At 36.3% G+C, this 22881-nt stretch overlaps 1 protein-coding gene across 1 annotated transcript in view; it reads left to right on the top strand.

Annotated features, from left to right (window-relative positions):
* SOX6 (SRY-box 6) overlaps positions 1-22881 on the top strand; it is a 381843-nt gene that overhangs the window by 200440 nt on the left and 158522 nt on the right. Inside the window, exon 7 of the mRNA XM_029283932.1 lies at positions 20351-20523. Coding sequence (XP_029139765.1) covers positions 20351-20523 — 173 coding nt within the window. The remainder of the gene's footprint in view (positions 1-20350; positions 20524-22881) is intronic.

The raw sequence follows: 22881 nt of genomic DNA, 5'->3' as shown, positions 1-22881 counted from the left end.
TGTGGAATTGGCTGCCAGTAAATTTTAGTTTTATCCCTTGTCTCTTTAAATCTAATTTGACGTGTTTAGATTTGAATTATGAAAAACAAATGCTATAGAATAATCATTCTGTTATATACATGGGGGTTATACTATGCTAAGCCATTATTTGCTTGGCCATAGTTTATTTAATAAATCATAATTGTCTAAGTTCACATGATATGCTAAAACTATCTCGCACAACTATATTATATCTTAGTTTGTTATGTGGATTCACTCATATAAAGTAATTGTTTTGACATGTAATATGAATATTTTTCTTATTTGATTTAATATTGGGGCATTAATCATATATATTTGGCCTTCTTAATACTAAACATCACAATGCTTTGAAAACTTTGAAAGAAAATAATCCTGCCATTTATAAAGTTGCTTTATAGACTGATCAGTGTGCTTGCTTATGTTTAGAACAAATTGTAATGCCTATTAAGATTTGTTTAAATAGGTTTCCATCACAACAGGTGCACAATTATTTTATGAGTAAAATATTATAAGCTTTCTAAATTAGCCAGGGCAAAATGCAAGTTGCTTGATTAAATAATCAAATCTGATGCTTAAAATGCACCTGATTTCCACAAGAATTTTAAGATTCAAAGTTTCAATCTATTTGGAAGGTTTTCTTCTACTCTATAGAAATTATAGTAAGTAAGAAATGTTTGCAGTTGTGTTTTACATAATTTGTCTTACACTGTATGGAGAGGGAAAACTACTAAATTGGAGTTAACACAGTAATAAGATTTGCTGAGTGTATTAGATCCTATATTAAAAATAGGGAAATGTCATGCATAATGGTTTGATAGTGTCCAATTATTTAGAATAAGGCTAAATAACGGGGCTGCTAAAATCTATCTGGTCATTAGCAAAGAAGTAAGGTTTTTTTCCTGTCTGCTTTTTTACTGTTATCTAGCGTTTTCCAAATTTTGTAAACCCAGATAAAGTAGATCTAATCTAGAAATGTAAGTCTTCAATTTATTAATACAATGCTAATTCTTATTACTACAGCATTGTCTAGTACAGTCTTCTCACAGTAGGATGTAATAATAAATCAATAAATCTTAAACTCATGTATGTTTAAACATTCTAGGCAATATCCATTTTTATACAGCTTATTATGTTTGGATAGGTTTTTACATTGAGGTAAGAAAATATAGGCAAAATCATTTGGACTGAAGTGTAGATGTGCCATTTGCACAGTTGAAGATGAATTCATATGGTACATATTTACAAGTACTGAACGTTCTATGATTTTGAATTCTCACTTGATAGCTACTACTGCAAATGGGCTTACAAACTGACATAAACTGAGAATATCGGGAAAAGGGTGGCACCAATTACAAAAGCTGTCTTACATCCACTCTACTATGTTGAAAAGACAATAGTTTTGGCTTGGACTTCATAGCAGCCTAGAAAGTTGCTTTATATCAAGTCAAGCTATTTGTCATTCTTGCCCAATCTTATCTTATTGACTGGCATTAGCTTTCCAAAGTCTTAACAGAGAAGCCATCAGTTGTTTATCTACTTACCTTCTAATTAATAGATCCTGCCAATATCTCATATCTTCTAAGATGTACTATCTTACCTATGATTTTCTAAATGCCAAGCTTTTGCTCAATTTTGAATTTACAGTTTCATCCCCAATATTGATAACTGCAAAATATATTGATAAGATAATATTCTAGTATAAAAATTAAATTATAACCAATCAAATTATCTTAATGGATTGAGTACTGGTGTATATGTACACACAAATGTGCACATTCATACACACATAGACATCCAACAAACACATTTTTTTTCTCTCTTCAGAGTTGAAGAAAGAATCTGGAAGAATTCCAAACCACAAAAATTAAGAATGGAGCAAGGAGGCAACAAAAAATGTAAATGCTGCTTTCTGCCTCTGCATATGTTGAATTTAAATAATTGTGTTGATGCATCAGTAATAGTAATTACTCATAAAAATTAGGGTCCTTATTTTGGGCAGCGATATATTTAAGTAGAGATGAAATTAGATGCAATTTATATTAATTAAGGATAATATGAACATTATGTGAGTGGTTGACATTTCTATTATTTTGAAAGCATGCCACAATATCTGAAGATGCAACTCTAATGTGACTTTGAAAAGCTGTAGATTGACATGTACCCTTAGAATGTTCTATACTACAATAAAAGGCATGCAACCCTAATCCTATGGCATAAAAATTAATACCCAGGTTTCATTGGGTGATTCAGTTAAAGGTAGAATTGATTTTAATATTTGCAAGAAAACTGCTTTTCTCTGGCCAGTAATAATACATTTTAATAGATGCAATAAAATTACGGAAATACATGGAGAGGAAAAACAAATTTCACTCAGGTTTTAGAAGGGGATCTTAGACCAATTTCTTAGTGCTTTATTACTGAATTTAGATGTCAACAAAGAGGTGTAAACTGCAGTCTGAATAAAGTTACATCTTGAACATAGATAACCCCTTATTTTGGTTTAAGTGTACATTGGAAAATTAAGGATAGTTATATCTGTGAATTTATCATCAAATTCAAAAACTAGAAATGAACATTTCAAAATAAATTCAGTTTTGTAACACTTATCACATTGTTTCTTTGTGAAGAAAAATGGTATAAAAATCATACTGGGTGGATAACATTGATACTGATGCAACATGATTGATACTATAGGTAGTCCGTGATTTATAACCATTCTTATAGTGACTGTTTGAAATTACAATGGCATTGAAAAAAGTAACTTATGGCCATTTTTCACACTTGTGATTGGTGCAGCATCCCCATGGCCATGTGATCAAAATTTGGGCACTTGGCAACCAGCATGTATTTACAACGGTTGCAGCAACCCGGAGTCACGTGACCACCTTTTGTGACAAGCAAAGTCAATGGGGAAGCCAGAATCACTGAAGATCTGTGTTACTAACTTAACAACTACTGTGATTCACTTAACAACTGTGGCAAGAAAAGTCATAAAATGGGGCAAAACTCACTTAGCAACAGAAATTTTGGTCTCAATTGTAGTTGTAAGTCATGGACTATCTGTACACAGTTTTGCAGACAAAAGTTCTGAATTATTTTGCCATTCAGCTCTCAAACTAAAAAAAACAAACCCCAAAATTATAGGCCCATTAAAGTGCATACAATATGTACAAACACAATATGGTATGTACATGCAACACTGGTACAAATCATAACAATCTGTGCCTTCTACCTGTGATCTTTTAAAGTAGAGATATTGATATGTAAGTCTGGGATTTTGTGCATTCTCCATAATGGAGCTAAAGCTCCTTCTTAAATGTGGTACAAACATGCAAATCCATGGTCATAAATTCTGTGGTTTCAGTAAAGGATGCAGAACCTCTGTCTTATCTCCAAATTTTCTGGGTGGTCCTGTACATATTCTTAAATTTGCTTTAGATGGAAAGGCAAGAAAGAGCAAGAAGATCTCAAAGTGTGTATTTCAGGACTTGCCAAACATATAAATTATCTTGAGTCTTTTCCCTGCTCATATTGTGGTGTTGGGGGGGTTACTGTTGAGTTGCTGGATATATTTGTAAATAACCAAATAAACAGTAAGACACTGTGCTGAGATATTGTGGTTGGAACCCAAGATCTGTTTCATTGTGACTTCACATAAATGGCTTGAATTCTGATCAGTTAGGGAAAGAAAGGCATTAAGAAAAAACAAAACAAATTTGAAACATTGCTCCTTAGCAGCTGCTTAGAAACATCTGGTTAAACATATTTATGCCTGTGGTTGAAGATATAATTAGACAAGAACCTTGTAAGAACATGGGTGGAACTATGGTTTGGAAAATGTAGGCCAATTCTTTTATGTGCCAGCTTATCATGATGTTGGAATCTTCAGTACATGGTTGAGAAGCTTGGTCTCTTCTCTTGCAACATGACCTTCAAAGTACAAAGAGTTTGTGGTTAGTTGGGGGATGCATTTTTTCAGGCAGCTAGAACCACTTCATGTTCTTATAGAATTCAACTTTGGAGAAGGAAGGCAGACAGCAGTTTAAGAGCCTTTGACTATGTAACATGATGATTGCGGTTAGAGTTGGTTCACGTGCGACTTTTCATTTTACTTTGCCTGTCTTGGCTGAATATAAAACTCACAGAGATTTGGATGCTAAAACAGAAATGTTAATGCGAGTGTGCTCTTTTTTGGTTGTTATTTTTATATTTTTATTCTACTTAAGCTGGAAAATTTTGGCTTCCTATAACAAGCTCTTTTAATATTAGAGATGATAATGCATTAGATTCAGAGGTGTTGCCTTGCTTATTTAACAGTTTCTGCTGGTGGAATAAATTCTCTTGCCATTTTTCCATCTCTGCTTATCTCCTTTTGGGGAACCTCTGGGGTATATTTGCCCTGGGGTTTTTTTGTGTGTGTTGTTGTTGGTATGCATGACAGGTCAGAGTAAAAAAAGTGTCAATATACAAGCAGTTTGTGTAATATTCAGGTCTAGCAAATTGATTCTTGGATCCTATCTTTTTGCTCTATGAACGGGAAATGAATTGAATGGTAAAACATTTTGTTTGTGAAGCCAGTAGTTGATTTTAAGGAACCTTGCAATTGCAAACACAATAAAGGAGTGCCAGAGAAACCTCTCTGTGAAGGGTATTTCTGCAGCTGGAGTGTCATTTTCCAAAAATATCTATCTTTTGTAGTCAGTCACCTCCCCTCAGATATAGTCAGAATCTCTGAAACAAATCCTTTTTTCCGTTTAAGATCTTAATGTTTGGTAAGATACCTATGGAATCAAGTGACCTTTCAACTGTGCGAGCTTTTAGCTCTGAAAAGCTTTAAAGATCAAAGGCAGCACTTTGAATTATGTTTCAAAATTGCCTGGAAGCCAATGCAATGGGCACAACAAAGGTATAAGATGATAATTCAGTCTAGTCCAACTAACCTCAATCAGTAGAAATTCCAGTTTGCTGCTGTATGTCTCAATCAGGTATAAACATACACCTCATATGTTCCATTTTTAAGCAGAATTCAGGATGTCTTAAAACACATTGTTTTAAGTTAATAACTAAGAGTATATTCTTTTATGTCTATGATAGATAGATAGATGGATGGATGGATGGATGGATGGATGGATGGATGGATGGATGGATAGATAGATAGATAGATAGATAGATAGATAGATAGATAGATAGATAGATAGATAGATAGATAGATAGATAGATAGATAGATAGATAGATTTTCAATCTAGGGTATCATATCCTCTAAATTCATAATAACTAAGTTTGCTATTATTTTACTGTATGTTAAGTATTAACGTATTTGTTTTGTTACTGGCTCATTCAGTCTGTGCTAATAAAAAAGTTGACATAAATTGAAAATAAAGTTTGAAATAAACATATGAATTAGTTTTTATCTTGCAACATTTTAAAATTTAGTATCAGGAAATGATGTAAAGGACAGTAATTGCTTTCCCTCCTTAAAGACACCAGCACACATGGATTTAGTTGTGAATCGTTTTTATTCATTTATCTATTAAATTTAAATGCCAGCCATCTCACCAATAAAGCACTTCTGGATGGCAGAATCATATTATCTGTATATTTGATATTCTATATAAAATGTTCTCTTCTTGTCTATAGAAGAATGCAGTGTGATTAAATTATTTCAGATAAATCTTAGAAAGATTTAAAACTTGTTCTAGAAAATTTTATCTGTATATTTGATATTCTATATAAAATGTTCTCTTCTTGTCTATAGAAGAATGCAGTGTGATTAAATTATTTCAGATAAATCTTAGAAAGGTTTAAAACTTGTTCTAGAAAATTTTATCTGTATATTTGATATTCTATATAAAATGTTCTCTTCTTGTCTATAGAAGAATGCAGTGTGATTAAATTATTTCAGATAAATCTTAGAAAGATTTAAAACTTGTTCTAGAAAATTTTAGATGGGTTACGCAAAGGTCTTTTCTTGGCATTAAATATTATCTCTTTAGTATTTGTAACAGAAATAATTAAAAAAATTCAGAGGCAAGTATTTATTATTATTATTTGAGTTTGTATGTTATTAAAAATGTTCAAATAAGTTCAATTATGAAATTAAAATTGTACTTAAAGGACATAAAAATAGAAATATCAGATAGAACCCATATTTATAATTCAGATGTTTCTAAGAGGACAATAACTGGTAATGGGTAAAGCGAGAAGTGCCTTACTTAGCAAAGAGCTTTAAAACTGTGAAAAGCAAGCTTCTCTTTAAGGAAATATATAGCATGAGTGGTCCGGGAAAGAAAAATGTGAGAAGCTACATCCAAAGTGCACATGGATTTCTTCTCTCTATAGCAAATAATACAACTATGTAGAATTCCTTTTGAACCAAGCCCATGAATATATCAAATTCACATTTTGGTTAACCAGCCTCTATGGCAGACAGCTAGCAAAACAGAATAATGTAACTATTCTATAAAATATGTAGGACTTTTGGTTCTTATTTTTTGAATCTTTGCACTAAACCACTGCTGAGTTAAAAAAAAAACTCACTTTCAACAATAAGAGTGAAGACTACATGGTGGTGGAAACACATTCCACAATAAAACAGTGATGGACTACTAGTACAAATGCAGAGTTTATTATGTGTATTTCCTGTTCACCTAAAAGCAGCAACTGTTAAGTTCTAGCATGAAAAAAAGGGTAAGAAAGACATTAAAAAAGAACCAATACACTGCTGTGAATTATACCATATTCTATAAGCAAAGGCTTTTAGTACTCAGAAATCAATCAATCAATCAGAATAGAGCTGGAATGTCTTCCAGTCCAGCCCCCTGCTCAAGCAGGAGAACCTATACCATTTCAGACAAGTGACTGTCTAGTCTCTTCTTAAAAACCTCCATTGATGGAGCGCCCACGATTTCTGAAGGCGAAGCTCTTCTACTAGTTAATTGTCCTCACTGTTACGAAGCTTCTCCTTAATTCCAGGTTGCTTCTCTCTTTAGTCAGTTTCCAACCATTGTTTCTTGTCTTGGCCTCTGGTACTTTGGGGAATAGTTTGATGCCCTCTTCTTTGTGGCAGCCCCTCAAATACTATGATGCCGCTCCTGTTTTTTCTTTTATTTAGACTAACTAATTCCAAGTCCTGCAGCCGTTCTTCATATGTTTTAGTCTTCAGGCCTTTGATCATTTTAGTTCTCTGAACTTTTTCCAAAGGCTCAACATCTCAACAACAAAGTCATTACCAAAAGCCAACATGGGTTCATCAAAAGCAGACAAATCTTATTGCATTCTTTGACCAAGTGACAAAATTAGTGGACCAGAGGAATGCTGTGGATATAATTTACTTGGACTTCAGTAAGACATTTGATAAAGTAGACCAAAACTTACTGCTTGATAAGATAGAAAAATGTGGATTAGACAACATCACCACCAGATGGATTCGTAGCTGGCTGACTGGCCGTACTCAGCATGTGGTCCTCAATGGAACTGCATCTACATGGAGGGAAGTGTGTAATGGGGTGCCCCAGGGCTCTGTTCTTGGCCCAGTGCTCTTCAACATCTTCATCAATGATTTGGACGAGGTGATAGATGGGGAACTCATCAAATTTGCAGATGACACCAAGCTGGCAGGAATAGCCAACACTCCAGAAGATAGGCTTAAGATACAGAAGGATCTTGATAAATTGGGCATTATCTAACAAAATGAAATTCAATGGTGAAAAAAGTAAGGTTCTACATTTAGGCAAGAAAAACCAAATGCACAGGTATAGTTTAAGTGGTACCTTGCTCAATAGTAGTAACTGTGAGAGGTACCTTGGAGTCCTAGTGGACAATCACTTAAATATGAGCCAGCAGTGTGCTGCAGCTGCCAAAAAAGCCAACACAGTGCTAGGGTGCATTAACAGAGGGATAGACTCCAGATCACATGAAGTGTTAATACCACTTTACAATGCCTTGGTAAGACCACACATGGAATACTGCATCCAGTTTTGGTCACCATGATGTAAAAAAGATGTTGAGACTCTAGAAAGAGTACAGAGAAGAGCAACAAAGATGATTAGAGGACTGGAGGCTAAAACATATAAGGAACGGTTGCTGGAATTGGGTATGTCTAGTTTAATGAAGAGAAGGATGAAGGGTGACATGATAGCAGTGTTCCAATATCTCAGGGGCTGCCATAAAGAAGAGGGAGTCAAGCTATTTTCCAAAGCGCCTGAAGGAAGACAAGAAACAACGGATGGAAACTAACCAAAGAGAGAAGCAACCTAGAACTAAAGAGAAATTTCCTGACATTTAGAACAATTAATCAGTAGAACAACTTGCCTCCAGAAGCTGTGAATGCTTCAACACTGGAAGTTTTTAAGAATAGACCGGTCAGCCATTTGTCTGAAATGGTATAGGGTTTCCTGCCTGAGCAGGAGGTTGGACTCGATGACCTCCAAGGTCCCTCCCAACTTTATTATTATTATTATTATTATTATTATTATTATTATTATTATTATTATTATTATTATTATTATTATTATTATTATTATTATTATTAGTAGTAGTAGTAGTAGTAGTAGTAGTAGTAGTAGTAGTAGTAGTAGTAGTAGTAGTATGGTGACCAAAATTGGTTGCAGTATTCCAGGTGTGGTCTTACTAGGGTTTTATAAAGCAGTATTAGTACTTCATGTGATCTTGATTTTATGCCTCTGTTTATACAACCCAGGATTGTATTAGCTTTTTTGGCTGCTGCTGCACACTGCTGGCTCATAGTCAAGTGATTGCTCACTAGGACTCCAAGGTCCCTCTCACAGTTACTGTTTTGAGAGTAACTGTGATAGAGTAACTTTTGAAATATCCTTTTCTAAAGAGAGGGATTTCAGGAATGGCCTCCAATCCTCAAGGAACTCTGCTATCTGTCAAGCGGCTGGTAGCAGCATTGTTGCAACCCCAGCAGCAAGTGGATGCACAGGTGATCAATTTGCAGAATGCCATGAAACAACTAATGGTAATCTCTGGGGCAGAATTTATCCCAACCTGAGCAGTGCAATTTGCGGCTCAGCCAATGCTCCTGTGTTTCCATGTGAGCTTGCTGGATATTCACAACTCAATGTGAAATGCTTATGACAAGCAGGCTGGTGGAATTTCCCACGTATTGCACTGAGTGATATTTGCTGAAGGAAGCAGTGGTGAAGTGGGCAATACTGTTCACTGAGAGGATTGCTCCAGTGCAGGACTTCATGTGAAAACTCACTTAGTTGATCCCATATAAAGAATCACTGCTAGCTGACAGATCCAAAAGCTGAAGCAGAGATTAAGATAATATATTTTGGACTTTAAATTACTTCTGTGATGAAAGCTGGAATTGGCCTTGATTGATCAGTTCAGACAAGGGCTAGCTGAGAACATAAGAAACAAGCTAGTGAAGCAGGGCATCCCCCTACATTCACAGACAGTACTCCCCTCCCATACCGGCAAATGGGGAGGACGCGCATGAGGAGGAAGTGGCGTTAGATTTTTGATGAAAAGGGAAGTGGATTAAATACTTCATACATTGAAAAGGATACCCAGAGTCAGAAGCCATGGGGGGGAGGACATGCATGCACCAATAGCCTAATAAACCCCATCTTTGACAACTATTAGCCTTGCAGGAATTTGACGTTCATCAAGAAGAACTGGAAAGGATATTCTGTGGAGTGGAGGATATCCCAAGGATAGCAAGAGACCAAGTAGAAGACATGGGAAATGACCCAGCTTTTTCAGCATCAGGCATAAAGGATTTTGGGATGGGGTGTATCTCAGTTACCAGAATCCTCATGTGAACTAGGGTGGTTATTAGCAGAAGAGGGGAGCGACATGGCTGCATTTAATTCTCACAACCCACATTTCCCCCTGTAAACTTATGAGGAAGAATGGATGAGTCTGAAGGAGAGGGTGATGTAATAGTATGTGAGGAAGGCTTTGGGAGACTGGGCAAAGAGATGCTATCAAGGGAACAGTCACATAAGGGACACCATTGCCTGTTACTGGATAGTGAGTGGGGCAATAAGTTCAGAAGAGACCCCTGCTAGTTTCTTGGGCTATAAAGGAGAGGGGGAAAGATTGTGTTTTCATACTTACAAGATTTATAATAAAATAATTTTAATTGACAATAAAGCAGTTTTTGTAACTTAAAATAAAATAAGCTCATCTGGTTATGATTCGTATCTGGTTTAAGCCAAGCAGACAATCAGAGAAATGGGACCATTCCAGCAGGTGTCTTAATAAGTTAGCAGATAAGAGAGCCATTTTGATCTGGTGATTAAGGCCCTGGGCTAGAAAGCAGGAGACCATAAGTTCAAGTCCCATCTTAGTTATGAAAGGCAGCTGGGTCACTTTGGGCCAGTCACTCTGTCTCAACCCAACCCACCTCACAGGGGTGTTGTTGTGGGGAAAATAGGAGGAGGAAGTGTGTGTTGGATGTGTTTGCCGCCTTGAGTTATTTGTAAAAAAATAATAAAGGGGCATACAAATAAATAAATAGATAGTCAAAGAAGCCATAAATGTGATTGATATTAGGATTGTTGTAATCAGACAGTAGGATAACTGCAGGTAGCTTATTTAACTAAGTTAAGTCCAATGAGACTTTTACCATAGTCATTGAAATACTGATTGCATTTTTTTTAGATTCCAGAACTAGCAAGTTTAAAATAGGTATAGTTCATTACAAGTAGCCTTTGTCATATGTCCACAATTGGGACCGGAGGTTTGGTCACTAAGTGATGTAATTGTTAAGTAAGTCATCATATCAGCAGTCTTGTCACATTGATGATGGGTTCTCTAGTTTCCATTTGTATAAAGGAGAATTATGTTGGCCAAAAGCAGATGCAGTTGCTGAAATGGCAGTGAAGACATTTAAGAAACCTTTATGGATGTTTAAGATAGTCAAAGCCTTTGAAAAGTAATATACCCACAACTCTATGCACCAAATATTATCAAATATTGAATCTGGCAGACTCCAGGCTATGGACTGAATGATGTAAAGTGAAGATTGGAAAATATTCCTGTGGCACACACACACACACACACACAAAATCTAGACTGCATATCCACCCTAGGTAATCCTTTCTAAATTGGTTTTTATTGCTGTTGTTGAGTTGGTGTTGACTCCTGGCAATTGCCTGGACAAGTCCCTGCAGTTTTCTTGGCAATTCAGCCATGGTCTACCATTGCCTCCTTCATAGGACTGAGAAACAGCAACTAGCCCAAGGCCACCCAACTGGCTTTCTGCCTAAAGTAGGACTAGAACTCATAGTTTCCTAATTTCTAGCTTGTTCCCAAATTCTCATTCATTCTCCCTCTCTCTCAAATATTAGCAATGAATATTCTTCTATTTTATGTCTTTCAACGTATCTATGTGTCTTGCAAAGTGATTGCAGTTTTTTTTAACTGCTCAATATCATACAGTTGCAGTAATGGAGGGCCAGCAATTATTTGCATGTTTCTTCCTCTGAGGAAGCTTTAAAAGAATCCAGAGTGCAGCCAGATATCTTTTCATTACTTGATAAGGCTCCATTCCAGTATTTGCAGATCCAACTCAGGCTTCAATTAATTGTTACCTAAAACACCAGCCTTCTGTCTCCACCTTCCCAGAATTTTAACCATCTCCAGATGTGATGAGAGTAGAATTTCCCTAATCACAGCCAACATCTTCACAGAGCCTCTTGTGGGAGACTTTGTGGTGTGTACACCTTCAAATCAATCTTGATTCCTGACACCTTTATGGACAGGTCCATGAAGTTTTCTGGATGGCATTTTTGGGAAGTGTTTTTCCATTGCCTTGTTGCTAAGGTTCAAAGCAGTGACAGGTCCAAAAGCAACCAGATAGCTTTGTGCCTAAAACAGGACTAGATCTTACTGTAAGGTCCTGTCTCAGCTACTCTCTCAGGAAAGCACAGATCTTGAAAGATCTCAAAAGGATCTTTTACTGAGAGAAAGTGAGTGCAGAGAAATAAGGCGGAACCTGAAATTTCTGCACAAAAGCGTTAAGCTAAAAGTCTCATCTCTCCAGCCCCACCCCAATGCCCCAGTCCATCAGGAGCCAATCTGCTGGCGTGAAGATGTTGTGAGAACTTCGAGATGAAAAGGTGATCACTAGCCATTCTCTGGCGCCTCATCCTTGCTAGCCGGCAGGAGCCCGGAAGGTTTTTTTCCCCTTCCCTAATTCCCATGAAGATACATTAAAGCAAAAGTAGAAACAATGTAGGAACATCCTCAATCCACAATAGTGCATGCTCCCTCTCCCTTTTGGAATGGCAACATTCTGATAGGGATCTGACACTCACAGTCTTCTTGTTTCTAGCCAAATGTCTTTAATTACTTGAGCAAATTGGTTCTAGAAGGTCCTCAAGGTTTTAGGAGGGAAAATTTGGCATTCTCTTTTTACACCATTACAACCAACTACCCAGCGGATAACCATTTTTTGCCCAGTTGAAGGTTACAAACAGATACAAGATTTTTAGATATACTGTATATAGATAACCAATAACTTGAATCACACCTGGAAGCTGCTGGAAATTACTGCAGTTTATGGAAGAGCAGTTTGCATGTATTGTATAGTGAAATGTCAAAACCCAACCTACTGCATTCTGGACCAGATGTAGCTCCCAAATGCTCTTCAAGAGGAGCCCCATTACAGTAATCCAAACAAGAGGAAACTAAGATGTGGGTCTATTGCATATCCAGTTCTTTATGGTGAGTTATCAGGTATTATCAGGTTGCCAAATAAAAGCCTGTGGCTTGCCAGTTTTTTTCTTTTTCTTTTTAGTGTAATCTCCTTTTTGTTCAGAAAAAAAGGCCAACCTACAATTAAAAAGAGTCAAAAGATAATAGCGATTAGACACATGTAAATAATGATCATGAAATAATGAACAAAACAAGCAGTGATAATCATTTGTAATTCCTTCCTCCCAATTTTCTTTTCTGACTTGGAATCTGGAAATGGTTTAAATTAGCTTATTTCTTTGATTTTGGTGGAGTCTGTGCATTCAGTGAGTGAGTCACTCTAGACCAGTGGTGGCGAACCTATGGCATGCATGCCAGAGGCAGCACTCAGAGCCATTGCCCCAGCCCCGCCTCCCCCCGCGGCCCCCTCCTTACCAGCAACCTCCCAGAGAGTCGCCCCCGGGTACGGCCCATGCGAAGCAGCACAGCCAAGGCCATGGAAGCCAGGCAGCAGGGACAAGACTCCGCTCTCACGCCCCATCGCGAGCAGATGATGCTGTGGGGTGCGGGCGAAGGGCGTGGCCACCATGGCGCTGCTGGGCGATCTGTGGCGGGCCGTGGAGGCAGTGGGTGGCCCTGCGAGCGGGTGGGGCAGGAGGCGGGGGCGGGGGCAGTTTTTGGGCACTCGGTCTCTAAAAGGTTCGCCATCAGTGCTCTAGACTAAAGCATGTTTGCAAATTATGCTATGAACAACTGCAGTATTTAGATTATTTTTATTGACAAAGAACTACACTAAGTAGCATATGGAAGCATCAACAGTTGCTAACCAATCATGGAATAAAGGTCCCCCCCCCCCATTGTCCAGCTGACAGGCTTTGTCTTTCTCTTTTGTAACTGAAACACTGAAAAAGTCACTGAGAACTTAGTCATATTGGTTTAGCTGTTTTAACTGAAGACTGATAAGATAATAGAAGTCTTTTGTTGTTGAAGGCTGAAGTCTTTATCTTTATGATACATTTGGGGGTTCTTCAGAGTGGAAAGCTTTTAAAACTGCTGTTGAAGTTAAAACTTAAATTAGATCCCTGGGTATAGAAGAAGGAGGCTTTAAGGACAAAGTGACTTTTATCTCAGAAGTTCTTTTATTCAATTGTTACATTCTCTTTTCTAGACCCCTTTTTAGTTTATTTTTGTTTTCTTTGTTGTCCTGTTTTCCTGGCATTTGAAAAGTGACCTAATAAAACAGGGTAAATGTTAAATGGCTGCCCATAGTCTGTGAAGTAAAATATCACCATCTATCTGATGTTTGCTGCATTCTCTTGTATAGGAGTTTAATAAAGTTGTTTCTTGGGGCATCTAAAATCAAATACTCTTTCTTTTATACTGAGCATTCTATTTCAGTTTTGGGATACAAACACACACACACACACATCAGCTTCAAGGACAATTAATTTTTATTTTAATATTGATAATACAAATATGTTATTTCATTAAATAATAATTTGCAAATGTAGCGATCTACCTTTGATTATTTTTAATGTGCCAATAATGAGATGTACTTATCTAACATTATCCTAATCTTTTTCCCAATTCAAATAAGAGATTTTTATTTTTTGATATTGAAAAAAAAATGAAATGCTATATAGATTTTAAGTTTCATTTTAAAATAACAATTAAATGTCCTATTTAAAACAGCGTTGAATTGGTTCAACTTTGTCATCTAGGGAAAATATGAAAGGCTATTTGTAATAATAGTTGTACAATAGAATACACAATAGCTTTTTGATTCTCTAAACTTGTATCAGTGAAATAACTACACTAATTTTACATATCTCATGCTTCCACTTACCCCTTTATTCTTTATTATTTTCAGTGAATTATGGGTGTCAATTCTTTTTCACTATGACTTGCTGTGTTATACGGAAAATCCTAGAGTAAGAACTCCCCAGTTTAAGAATAACCCCTAGTTAAAACTGGAGTTCATTTTAGCAAACTTCAAATTAAATACATAATAATTCAAATTAAATACACAACAGTTCATTATGCAATCCTACATTTACAATATTATACAGTAATACTGTTCTAGCTTATATAGAAATTTGACTTAAAGAGAGACACTAGGAACAGAACCTGTTTTTAAATTGGGGACTACTGCTGCACCTGTATATAGTATAATATGCAACGTTATTGAAATCAGCTTTTATTTATCTTTAACTTTTAATTTTATACTAATCTTTCAGACATCTGTTTAACAAAACATTTTAGATTCAGATATCTGTCCCTGAGTTTGAGTCTGAATGATTCTTTGGTTTTGCATTCTATTGTGATGGGAACATATCTCTTTTTAAACAAATTTATAACATACTTCTGAATCTACCTGTTCTTCCTTCTGCATAACCGTTGTCTACTCACAATTGGTGTGGAGGAATAGCTTTGGGCAGGTAGCAGGTTAATGTGAAGAAAGAGGAAGTTCCATTAAGCATACAGATTTATTCCTGTGGCTTGATTTTGTTTCTTGTAATGGATCTTCTAGCTAAAGTGCTAAAATGCTCTTTATTCAGTTTTTAAAAAGAACTTGTCTCATCAGCAGTGGAAACTGTAGGGACAAAGAGGCAAATGTCCTGCTTATATACTTTCTTGCTTAAATAAATATTTTACTTTCAGTTTGTTGATTTATATACAGTTTCCAAAGCAATGGAAATATACAGCGACAATAAACCAAAGAGCTAGTGTAAGGATCTTATTTTTTTTTTTAAAGAATCATTATATGATGACAGCAGTTAATGTACTACTGTTGGTTTCTTAGAGGCAAGTGTCATCTTTAGAATAAAATAAAAGGTTTCTGCACATGATATTGATTTTCCCACTGAGACATAAAAGTTTTGAATATACTGGTAAAGGAGTCAATGGATCAAATTCAGTAAATTTGAAGTTGCTAGAATAAAAGGTCTCTTGAAAAAAAATATGTCAGATTTAAAGGTCCTTCTTAACTGAAGACCATTTTGCAATAGAGCCAAAGGTTAATAAAATCAGTAGTGAATGTGGCAATTTTACAGATAAGCTATTCACAACAAACGTAGTTACTTGAATAAAAAGCTAATTCAGTCCTAAAATGCCACATGCAGGAGCTGTGAATAGCTGCTTTTAGGTGCTTTCGGGAGGAGAATAAAATACAGAATTACAGCACTCTTCTTTCTCAGCGTCCCTGGCTGCCTGTAAATTGCTCTGAATGGGACTGTGGGCTGACAGGCTCTATTAAGACAAACTGTCTTTCTCATCGGAGAGATAAAATAAATCAGGTGTTTAGTCAAATTAAAATACTTCAGCTGGAGCAGGCCCTGGGGAGCACTGATCCACCTGACAAATCTGAGAGAAACTCAAGACAGATGTGATCTGGGGATAAGGAAGAGCCCCTTGGAAATCTGGAGGTGGGGGGCAGGGTGGCCTGGTTCTCCCCATATCTTCAGAGTCAGCAGACAGATCCAGTTTAAAGTCAGAAAAAGGTGCATGTGTCATGGGTAATATATTATGGAAGCCGGTATCTTTATTTGATGAGAGCCATGGTAAGGATCTTTTTCACTTCACAGCACGTTTGGCCTGCAGATTCTTCATTATTTAAAAATAGATAAACAGAGATGTTCCTTTCAACTTAGCAGAAAAGCTTATTTATTGATAATTTATTAAGAGTATCATAGTACGTGAGTAGCAAAGAGATGATGATGTGTATGGTTAAACAATAAAAAAAAAACCAATCATAGCAGCTAATTTCTTTGTTTTTTATTTGCATATTGTACCACTGCATATAGATTAGTGGGAATGGTGGCTAGGGAGTTAATTAATTATTGCCATCCCTCCTCCCTTCCCTGTTTTCTCACTTCAATAGGAAAATATATGGAAGCCTGAGAAACCTGTATCAGTTTTCCTAAAGCCTCTTGGCTTCATATATGAACAAGGAAAGGCGGGTTAGATTACAGCTGGCTTTGCAGTAGCAACTCTGTGCAAGTGCCCTTGATGAATACAGTACAAGTACAATTGTGCAGCAGACAAAGTCAACTTTAATCCATGAATGTTATACATTGTTTTCTAATATTTCATATACCTACTGGGATACCTATGGTATTTCTGAGTTGACCACAGTAACTCTTGAGATTGAGGCTTTAAGGCAAAGCAAGAAAGGAGACTCTTAAGATTACTTTCAAACATACCGGTAGACAGAAACCTGATTTGTAGCTTTGGTGTGCGATGTTCAACTATCTTGCTATAGATGAAAGTACAATTTGTCCCAATGGAACAAAGTTTACATTGTGCTGCAGCTAAAATTGACTACTTCCAATCAACATTATCTCAATGTACAGACTGAAATGTTGTCAGGTGGTCTGTACAATATCCTGGCGTTATAACGTGCTGCATAACTAGTGCAAATTGAAATTATATTTAAATTATTTCTTTGTGTGTCCATGTGAGTTTAAACATACCTCTCCCATCCCTTAATCCATAGTGCTAACACCAATTTGCATTCCATGAAAATCTGAATGGTTTCATCTAGGATGGTATTAAAGCAATTAATATTATACCCATTATAAAATGATTAGTGATGCAAAAGACTTAACCTGGGATTTGAACATGCAAAGCCTAACTTCTACTTGAGGCATAGTGTATTTTTAGCTAGTATAAATGATTTGAAGATCTGGGTGTCTTCTGCTTGTTTATGGTGTTTCTGTTTTTCATTATTTAATAGGATGCAAAGATAAAAACCATCCTATGTGCTTAATACTGTTATAAAGTAAGTTGAACAATTGTTTGCTCTAACTATTTAATGAGCTCACTGGCTGAGCTATGTTAATACGTTGCACCCATATTAAAGACCACAATAAGCTATAATACATTGCATCCTTGGAATGAATTGAATTCTACTAATTCAGACATTCAGTAGACACTCAGGAGGCATTCAAAAAATAGTGAGTGACTCAGTTTTAGTATCCTATTAATAGAACAAACACATTTATTAGAGAATAGCTGTACCCAGCCACGCGTTGCTGTGGCTCAGTCTGGTAAAAGTGTGTGTTGCTTTTACGTCCAATAGATGGCGCTGTTTTCCAAGAAAAGCATGTTTTTGCCTGTCACAGGTGTGACATCTATATAATATAGGTATATAAAAACACGCGCGTATTCGAATGCAATGTTGTGTCAAAATTTCAAAGCAATCGGTGAAGAACTTTTGGAGATTTAAGATTTTGAACAAACGAACATTTACATTTTTATTTATATATAGATGAAAGATAATGAAATACTGGAGCAGACTAAAATGTTAGCTGTTAACATTATCCTGTTAGTTACTATTCAATCTTTACATTTTCTTTTGGAGGAAATTTTGTGGATTGGATATTTTATCCCTGATGTCTAAAATTAGATTTAAAATTGATCATGAATACTCTTTTTTTCTTAAAGGTTGATCCAAATGCATTTCTTTAAAAACATTGATTGCATATAGCATATTTTCTAACTATACAATGTGGAAAGGTGAAATATGTGTGAAAGTACAATTCTGCTTCTCTGGTTCAAAGGATGAGACTTTCTACAGGAGATATATTAGCTGGCTTTGATTTTTTCCAGTTGCAATTGCTAATCCTTTCCTTTCCATGCACTTATTTTGTTCTAGATTACAGAAAATAAAAAAGTTTATGAAACCAAGTTGTTCAGCTACTGATGTTGTAGAAATATTTTAGTTGGTATAAACATAATTTTAAAAAATCCTGATTTCAAGGTTAAATTTGACAGTATGAGAATATAGCTCAAAACCCACTAAAAAAATCACAATGGACTTAACTGAAACTTCACTCCTTATTGGTACCATAGTGGGTGCTGTTCTCCTCCTCAAGGGTTGTTTTATTTATTTATTTATTTATTTATTGTATCTCGGTCTACCCAAATGTTCTGAAATGATTATCCCCTATCCAACTACTAACTAGGATTGACTCTACTTAGTTTTTGCTGCTTCTCATTGGGGCCAAAACTTGCTAACTAAATGAAAAGCTGACAGACACTGGGCTATCATAACAACATACCAATGTAAGCTAAACTACCAGAATCATTGGAAAATTACTACTGTACAGATTTCTTTGTATGTTTTGCCAGCATAATTAGCTTCAGATATATCTTCTCTCGTGATTAGTGCTTCACAGATTCTTGTAGGGTATTTTCAATATATCCATGGAAATTTACATCAAAATGGTTTTCTGAAAGCGACAACAAAAGAGTCCATAATCTGATAATTCTGGTATTAAATCACAGTTTAACAAATAAACTATTATAATCCTAGACATTAACAGTGGTTAATGCAAATAATTTGTAGCTGACATACTGGTGTAGGTTTTCATCATTATAGCTCAGGGGTCTTCAAACTTGGCCCTTTTATGACTTGTGGACTTCAACTCCCAGAATTCCTCAGCCAGCATGCCTGGCTGAGGAATTCTGGGAGTTGAAATCCACAAGTCATAAAAGGGCCAAGTCTGAAGACCCCTGTTATAGCTGAATGGCCTAAATGGCCTGGGCTGAATGGCCACGGCCTAATGTTCTTTTCTGCTGACATCGAACGAAATCTAGACCATGGCCATTCAGGCTGAGAGCTTATCAGTGCTTCAGTTGCCTGCTAATTTTAATTATTCTCATTATAATTGTGTTATATGTAGTTCTCTTTGAAGAGGTATATGTTTAAGGAATGTACAGGTAGTCCTCAGTTGATGTCCACAAGTGGGATCAGAATTTCCATTGCTAAGCAAGGCAGTTATTAAGTGAGTCAATCCCTGATATTACAACCTTTATTTGCCACAGTTGTTAAGTGAATCAGCGCAGTTGTTAATTGAATCACATCATTAAGCACATTGGGTGACTTTCATTGACTTTGCTTGTCAGAAATCATCTGGGAAGGTGGCAGATGGCAATCACATGACCTGGCATGCTCTTGTAAGTACATGCCGGTTGCCAAGCGCCCCAGAATCAATCACTTAACCAGGGTTATGCTATGAGGCTTGTAAGTGTGAGGACCGGTTGTAAGTCACTTTTTTTCAGTGTTGTTGTAACTTTCAATGATTTTTTTAAAATGGTTGAAAATTGATGACTATGTGTATAAACTAGGTTCAGTTTAGCTCATTGGCTTCAATCTTAATGAACGTTTATGTTAGGGTTTCTTAGTAGTAAAAATGGAATGCCATGATCTATCAATATATTCATTTCTTGTGAATGCTGGAAATCTTTAAGCAAGTAGCCCAGATTTTTGTTATTGTTGTTAGTGAACAGGATTTAGGGTTGTTTTACATTTTGTTTATTTAAAAGTATTTAATTGGGGGGGGGAATGACATTGTATTAATGTTTTTTTTGAACACGGTAATTCATTAAAGAACCATTATACTTGAATGGAAGGGAGCAATGAAGTGCTATTGCAAATTACCTAATTAATTTTACCTCTTGTCAGAAGGGAGAAATTATCTGTTTTCTCTTACCAGATGATAGTGAAAGATCCCTACCTCTGAGAAATGCAGTAGCAGAATATATGTTCTAATAAAATATTTATGTTGCCTTCTGTAGGATAGAAATAGTTTTACCCTCTGCTTGTTTATTTGTCTGTTGTTTATGCCCCGTCTTTTGTTTCTCCTTTAGGTACACCTGAAAGCTTAGCAGAAAAAGAACGACAGCTCTCGGCCATGATTACCCAGCTCATCAGCTTACGGGAGCAGCTTCTGGCGGCCCATGACGAGCAGAAAAAGCTGGCAGCATCACAAATTGAAAAACAGCGGCAGCAAATGGATCTTGCTCGCCAACAGCAAGAACAGGTAAGTGACAAAATGCCAACATCTAAAAACATCAGGGGAAAAAACTTACTAGAACTTATCTTGCACTTAGTCCTGAATTGAGAGAAAGAGGGAGAGGGAGAGGGAGAGGGAGAGAGGGAGAGAGAGAGAGAGAGAGAGAGAGAGAGAGAGAGATATGGGCCTTGTGTATATGTTAGTGCCCGGGTATCAAATTCGCCACATCATGTGACGTGTCAAGATGTATTCACATTGCTGGAGCTGGGGTGGGCACAGCCTCCGCATGATGCAACCGGCCTACGGGCCGGCAGTTTGATATCCCTGTGTTAGTGTATTAAATGTTTTGGCAATCTATAATTAGATTCACATTCTAATAAACCTAATAATTCAAGTCCTATTCAAGGACCTAAGAATGAGTAAAGTAGCATCTAAGAATATAGAAATGTTCCAAGCAGAGTGTTTTTTTGTGAAATTAAGGTGTTCAGGCCCAATAAATTCAATATTCATTTTGTAAAATAACTTAGGGTATTCAAGTTCAATAAATTCAATATTACCAGATATCAAGGAAGTTCTTTGCATATTGCTCCAAAGGTTCAAATCATGATTGTTATAATAACGGATTTCATTTTCCATAAACGTTCACCTTTGATCTGCAAATCCCAATACTTTGTAATTTTTCCAATTGTTTTTCTCAGTCCTGGGATCACTTGGAATAGCAAAATCACAAATGAAGTCAAATATACACGTCGCAGACAAATGCTACAGATTCCAACCTGGCTCACTCACTTGGGACTAGAGATTTAGTTTTCTCAGCTTTCGGACTTGTGCTGGAGCCCACCCGCAGGGAACCTCTCTCTACCAGAATGTGTTGGTAGAGAGACCTTTCCTTGAGGATGGACCTCCGCTTGAGTCCAAAAACTCGGAAGACTAAATCCCTGGTCCTGGTGACCAGCCCAGATTGGATCCTGCAGACTTTCTTCTTTTCAATAACTGTAATAACAGGCATGTTATTAACAAGGTGCCTCTTTGTTTGGATCTTAATGTCCCATAAGATCTTAAGCCCTCATTTTCCAAACTTTCTCAACTTGATGGTTTACTACATTCAGATCCAAACCTCCCGCAGTTTCCAAAGAATAATTCTGGCAAATCAACCATGATGCAGCTTGTGGCCCATTTGTGAAATTTTGCTGCAGCCACTGATCCAATGGTCAACCATTTCATCCTTTTCACTACAAAGGCAACATTTGCTGTTGCTTGTTGCATGTTGGATTTTCGCCTTCTTGCGATTAATTGGCAAAGTGTGTTCTTGAGCTGCTAAAATAGAGCCTTCAGGTTTTTTTTTTCTTAACACTCCTGATGTTGACCAACTCCATATAGGTTTTGTATTGTTATTATTTAGAGTCTTATTAGCCACCCATTGCAAATCATGGAAATTTACCAGACTCTCCCACAGATGTGAATGACATGTTATTAATATGGATTATGCTGCTTTAATACACAGACACACACACACACACACGTTTTAAAATACAAATTATAATCACCCATGAAAGAATGTCTTGTTGAACCTAATAGGAGTGATGGTTAATAGTTTATTTAGAATTACATTTTTCCCTTTCCTAAGAGTTGAGTAAATGGTCCCACAGACTTTCATTAATTTGTGTCTGGTAGAAGTAGATTACTCCTCTAGATTCCAATATTTCTGAAAAAAAAATATTACCATGCTATAAACGGTGTTTCCTACTAGTTCATAAGATAATTATTAAATGCATATTGTTAAAATAAATTGGCAAATTATTTGATCATTTGAAGTTCAAAGAAAACTGCAATGTACAAGAGGCACCTACATAACTATTAGAAATCTTGTGTAAAAAAAATGTAAAACAAGAGAGACCATAGGTTCCTTGGGCATTCATTTTAAATTAATGTCCTTTTTTTAGGAATCTGACTTTAAACCAGAATTATCATTTCAGTTAAACATGTTTTATAGAGTATATACCGCGAAGTATGCTCCGTTGATTTTAATGAGTTGTGACGTCTGGTATTTCATGTGCTTGAATATTTGCCCACATGTGAGGAATATGGACTCGTCCCTAATGGAAAATAACATAAAGGAATACTGTAAAAAATCAGAAGTTAGAATGTCATTTAGCCATCCAGAGATGACACAGTAATTAACTATTGACACTTGTGAATAAGCTAGCACAAATTAATCTTGACACATTTGCAGACGAGTGATATCTTACAGTGAACACTTTGTAATTATATTTCAAAATGAAAATTAAATGACACTTAAAACTAGGTTGTCATGCTCAATGGAGCGAGCATGTAGCTCAACCAATTCGCAAATAAAATTCAGGAGTTGAGCCACATGGTGCTCCT

Source organism: Protobothrops mucrosquamatus, unplaced genomic scaffold (genome assembly GCF_001527695.2).
Source record: "Protobothrops mucrosquamatus isolate PMUCROS unplaced genomic scaffold, P.Mucros_1.0 scaffold_95, whole genome shotgun sequence".
Lineage (NCBI taxonomy): Eukaryota > Metazoa > Chordata > Lepidosauria > Squamata > Viperidae > Protobothrops > Protobothrops mucrosquamatus.
Note: the sequence above shows the minus strand (reverse complement) of the source record. Positions and strands in the feature narration are given on the sequence as shown.